The sequence below is a fragment of the Vipera ursinii genome (assembly GCF_947247035.1).
Source record: "Vipera ursinii genome assembly, chromosome: 2".
Taxonomy (NCBI): domain Eukaryota; kingdom Metazoa; phylum Chordata; class Lepidosauria; order Squamata; family Viperidae; genus Vipera; species Vipera ursinii.
In genome coordinates this window covers 12,542,879-12,548,470 of record NC_139513.1, presented here as the reverse complement: position 1 = coordinate 12,548,470, position 5,592 = coordinate 12,542,879, and the positions used below count along the sequence as shown (strand labels likewise).

The 5,592-nt window shown below is 49.4% G+C and overlaps 1 protein-coding gene across 1 annotated transcript; it reads left to right on the top strand.

Annotated features, from left to right (window-relative positions):
- Positions 1–1,250: 1,250 nt before the first annotated feature.
- Positions 1,251–3,236, top strand: LOC310633330 (uncharacterized protein; the record flags this gene model as incomplete). Its single annotated transcript, XM_083351033.1, has 2 exons — positions 1,251–1,985; positions 2,985–3,236. The coding sequence occupies 2 exons, from the start codon at positions 1,251–1,253 to the stop codon at positions 3,234–3,236; spliced, it is 987 nt and encodes a 328-aa protein (XP_083207159.1).
- Between the last annotated feature and the right edge of the window lie 2,356 nt (positions 3,237–5,592).

Here is a 5,592-nt window from a genome sequence, read left to right as displayed (position 1 = left end):
TTCACCATGATGACCTATCCCTACGGTGATTGTACTTTTTGGGGTGGGGGTGGGGGTGTGTGTGGGGGGGAAGGACAAATCTGAAAAGGTGGCAAATTTAAAAGAGATCCATAAAGATTAAACAAATGTTTCTGTTTACGAGGAAAATGCAAGCGCAAAGCCAAGAAAATAAAAAAAAATTAAATAAATCTAAGGGATAGCTTTCTGAAATAATGGATTATCCTATTATCACAAATGATCATTTTATCTATCCCTAACCTGTTTTTTCAGGTCTTCCAATTATGCCCTCATTATCATTGTAACCATCCCCCTTGCTATTGGTTGTCCCGTTCTCTTGCTTTCCCGGTATCAAAGCTTTCTTGGGAGAACTGGATCTCCATATAATGTGTCCAAAGGCCCCTGATATAGTGAAATGTCACATGACCATACACGGCTTATAGTGTCACTTCCAGCTGCAGCTGCAGCCATTAAGTGAATCACCGCAATCATAACTGTGACTTGCAACTTCCTGCGGTTTCCCCATCGACTTGTCAGAAGCCAACTGGGAAAGTCACAAATAGCGATCACATGAGCCCAGAATGTTTTAACTATCATAAATGCTTGCTGATTGCCAAGTGCCCGAATCGTGATTAAGTAACTGCAGGGACTGGTCATAAAATAAGCCATTGGTAAGCAAGGACCATCTATAGCCGTGATGGCGAACCTATGGCACGCGTGCCGCAGGTGGCACGCGGAGCCCTCTCTGTGGGCACGTGCGCCATTGCCCCACTCCTAGCCCTTTAGTTGGGTTTTATAAAACCTTTTTGCTTTTGGCCTCCGCCATGTGCAAAAAACAACAACAACAAGGTTCAATCAATCAAATTCAACTGCTCGCAGGAAAAAAAAAGATCTCGCAAAGTTGGAATTGATTGAACTTTTTAGTCCCTCCCAGTCTGCTGTTACCAACACAGCCACGCCCACCCAATTGGCCACACCCACCCAATTGGCTACACCCACCCAATGGGGCACGCCCACCCGGCACCCAACGATACATAAGTGGGTTTTGGGTTGTAGTTTGGGCACTCGGTCTGTAAAAGGTTCGCCATCACTGATCTATAGACTCCATGACTCTCTTCTTCCCCATGCAGGTTGATTAGAGAACCTCCTGTTATTCTCCAGCCAACTGATCTGTGCCACCTTCGGAAGAAGTGCTGGGTCACTAGAAGACAAGACGGTTGGAAGAAAAAGGACAAGCATCCTGTTTTTCTCCCATGGATGAGCAGGAAGCCACACGACCTGGTGCTTGGGAAAGGATGAACGGGCTTCCCAAAGCCCCGATGGCTGCACAGATGAGCGGCTCTGAAGAGCTTCTGATGGAGGCCCCGCCACGTCATGTGAAGCAGGAACCCACCGAAGGTTTGCAAGACCTCTGGGAGATCCAGTGGCAGGAGTTCCTCAGGACCTTGCAGGCACCAGACTTGGAGTGTGGCACTTCTCAGATGTCTGAACGGCTCAGTCCCTGGGAAGATGCCGGAGCCTTCCTGGCCTCCTTTGAACAAGTGGCAACTGCTTGCCGATGGCCTCGGGATAAGTGGGTGACCTTTCTCCGGCCGGCCCTGAGCAGAGAGGCCGAGCAAGCCTTCAGCGGCCTCCACGCTCAAGAGAAAGCAAACTACGAGAAGGTGAAGGCAGCCATCTTGGAAGAAGAGGCTGCCGCCCGGGAGAAACAGCGCCAGCACTTCCGGCAGCTCCGCTACCAGGATACGGAAGGGCCGAGAGGCATTTATGGACAACTTCGGGAGCTCGGCTGCCGGTGGCTGAAAATTGAGAGACATACCAAGGATGAGATCCTGGAACTGCTGATCCTGGAGCAGTTTCTCAGCATCCTGCCGGTGGACATGCAAATTTGGGTCAGGAAACGAAAACCTGGCAGCTGCACCCAGGCGGTGGCCATGGCTGAGGACTTCCTGTTGAAGCAGGAAGAGGCGGAGAAATTGGAACCAAAGGTGGGAGGATTTGAGGGCCCTGAAGTAGGGGGGAGCGGAGGTGTCACAAGAGGCAGAGTGGTAGTTGCAACCATCTGATCAAAGTCTCTCTCTTTATACAAGGAGTCCTCGACTTACGACAGATTGCTTAGTCACTGTTCAAAGTTACAACAGCACTGGAGAGAGTGACTTATGGCCGTTTTTCACGCAACCTTTGCAGCATCCCCACGGTCACATGATTTGCCCTCGGACGCTTGACAACTGACACATTTTTGACGGTCGCAGTGTCCCGGGATCACGTGATCACCTTGCACAACTTTCTGACAAGCAGAGTACATGGGGAAAGCCAGGGTCACTTAACAACCGTGTTACTAACTTAACAACTGCAGTGATTCACTTAACAAATTTCTCACTTAGCAACATAAATTTGGGCTCAGTTCTGGTCGTAAGTCGAGGACTACCTGTATCAAGTACAGCAGCTTTAAGACTGCAACATCCCAGGGTCCACCATCTTGTCAATTTTGACCCAACCCTCTACAAGGACTTAAGTAGTCCTTGACTTAATAACTCTATGGAATCTATCCATTGCGGTCATAAGTCCAATCTGATTTTAATTACCATTTTGCAGGGGTTGTTAAGCAAACACTGCGGTCGTTACATGAGCCAGTGATTTACTGTTGGTGTAGATTTGCCAAAAACTGGAAGTTATGTCCCCATTTTTGGCAGAACCATCGTAAAACGCAGTCCCATAAATGTCATGTGACTTCAGGGGAAGGCAACCATTGGAACTTCAAATCTGGGTCATAAGTAGCTCCAAGGTCGACAAAGCGTAACTTCAAACGGTTGCTAAGCGATCAGTCGTAAATCAAGGACTTCCTTTACATACTGAACATTCCTGGACAAGTTCTTCTCATTCATCCTAAATGGAAAAAGCTCGCTGACCTCTGGACATTTCCGCCCCCACCCTCCCTGCCTTCAAGTCTCCCTCCTCAATTAATTCTCTCCTGGCTGCTCTTTTAGGTGCCACCACCTTCAGAGGAGACTATGGAACCTCCTGAGACAGGACAAGCTCTGGATTGCTGGGCTGCCCAGCTCAGCAGAGACAGCAAGGAAGCCGAGAGCAAGGAGGCAACATGGCTGAGTAAGGTTCTGTGTCTCTTGGAAGGGTTCACGCCAATTCTTTTTCTTCTGTCGCAGCCACGGCGCAAAGATTTTGGACCGGGGTCTTCTTCATCAATAGCCACAAGCGGGGATGCTAAAGTTTATTCTTGAACTTTACCTAGCAGGTTCAGTTTGGCCTATTTTTTTTTTCAGACTTCTAAAGCAGGGGTGTCAAACTCAAATTTCATTGAGGGCCGCATCAGCATTGCAGTTGCCCTCAGGGGGCCGGGTGGGTGTGGCCGGGGTGGGCGTGGCCTACTAGGTGGGCGTGGCTAGAATGCGTATGGCCTACTGGGTGGGGAGTGGCCAGCTCTACATCCTTCGCATCGAGGGTGCCTATGGGGGCCTGGGCAGGAGTGGGACAGATCTGGGGGTCTCTGGCAGGAGGAGGGTCTCTGGGCCAGGGCCAAGGCAGTAGGGGCCATTCCCTCACTGTTTCCAGGATGGCTTCGCAGGCCGCATGAAACCACTTCACGGGCCGGATCCGGGCCCCGGGCCTTGTGTTTGACATGTCTCTTCTAAAGTAAAGGACTTTAGGTGCTCTTCTCAAACAAAACCTTTACAAATTCAAAGATCTCTTGCATCAAAGATGCCAGATGCTTTAGACCAGACATGTCAAACACAAGGCCCGGGGGCCGGATCCGGCCCGCGAAGTGGTTCCATGTGGCCCGCGAAGCCATCCTGGAAACAGTGAGGGAGCAGCCCCCACTGCCTTGGCCCTGGCCCAGAGACCCTCCTTCTGCCAGAGACCCTCAGATCTGTCCCACTCCTGCCCAGGCCCCCATAGGCACCCTTGATGCGAACGATGTAGAGCTGGCCACGCCCACCCAGTAGGCCATACGCACTCTGGCCACACCCACCCAGTAGGCCACGCCCACCCAGGCCACACCCACCCGGCCCCCTGAGGGCAACCACAATGCTGATGCGGCCCTCAATGAAATTGAGTTTGACACCACTGCTTTAGACGAAGAGCAAAGGGCAGAGGGCGGGTTTTTAAGACGTGCTCTACAGACAGTCCTCGATTTATAACATTTCATTTAGTGACCGTCCCAAGTTACAGCGGGAGTGAAGAAAGTGACTTATGACCGTTTTTCACACTTAACGACCGTTGCAGCATTCCCCACGGTCATGTGATCAAAATCCTGACCCTTGGCAGCTGACTCATATTTATGACGGTTGCAGAGTCCCGGAAGTCATGTGATCCCTCTTTGGCGACTTCCTGACAAGTAAAGTCAGATTGGGAAGCCAGATGCGTTTAGCCACCGTGTTACTAATTTAACAGCTGCAGTGATTCACTTCGCAACCGTGGCAAAAAAGGTCGTACTTATGAGGCAAAACTCACTTAACAAATGTCTCATTTAGCAACACAAATTTGGGGCTCAGTTGTCGTAAGTTGGGGATGACCTGTACTTTATTTTAAGGCCACGTTAGCAGAATCTTGGAGCTAGCCAAGCCACAAGCCAGTTGGAAAGTTCGCGAATGGTGATCACTGGGTGGCTGCAGGCTGCTGTAAATGCAGGCTAGTCACCAAGCGCCCAAATTTTGATCATACGACTGTGGGGATGCTGCGGCGGTTGTAAGTGCGAGGTCTGGCCGTAAGCAATTTCTTTTAACAACTTCATGCAGTTGTTAAATGAATATTTGTAAGCTGAGGACTGCCTATATTTGGAAGCTTAGTATGTACTAATCAAGAAATGATCAATCAATTCTGTGGCTTCCTCCAATTGCCAGTATATATTCTGTCACCAAATGATGCTGATTCTTTTTCAAAAAGGGGGCAGGGGTGTGTGTGAGAAAATCCTGGATGATGATGATGATGAATCGATGATGTTGCTATCCATTCAGTTGTGTCCAACTCTTGGTGAATTTATGAGCCAGATCTCTCACATTTTACGATCTTGCCAGCACTTAAAAGAATCCTTTGCTCCATTTGTTGAGAAAGGTTTAATTTTATTAGAAGCCGTGTATTACAGTAGCGCATAGCCATAACTGAGAATTTCGCACCCAAATCCATAAGTTCAACTTTTCCCTCCCTTAATTGCCTCCCCCAATGACCACCCAGGTTCAAGCAAGATGTTTTCAAAATGGTCCCTTCAAGCGTAGGTTGTTATGCAGCTGCCTTCTTCTCCCAGCTGGGTGACCTTGAAGCAGCACCTCGGGGAGATAACAGCCGTTACTTCCGTTTTCCCCAAAGCATTCACCTTGCCATCCACACACACGCCCAGAGTTCACAGCAGACTGTCACTGCATTGTAGCGAAGCACACAAACAAATGTAGGGTGGCAGCTTCTTTGAGTTGTTTTATGCTCTGGCTAGTGTCCACTTTGATGGTGTCCAGCCGCCGTGTTCTTTGGCAGCCTGGTTTCCTTTTACCACTAGCTCTTTCAGACATAATTGCTCTCTCCGGCGAATTGCATGACATAGCCAAAAGAAGTAAGATGCAGTTTTGTGATTTTTGCCTTCCAGTG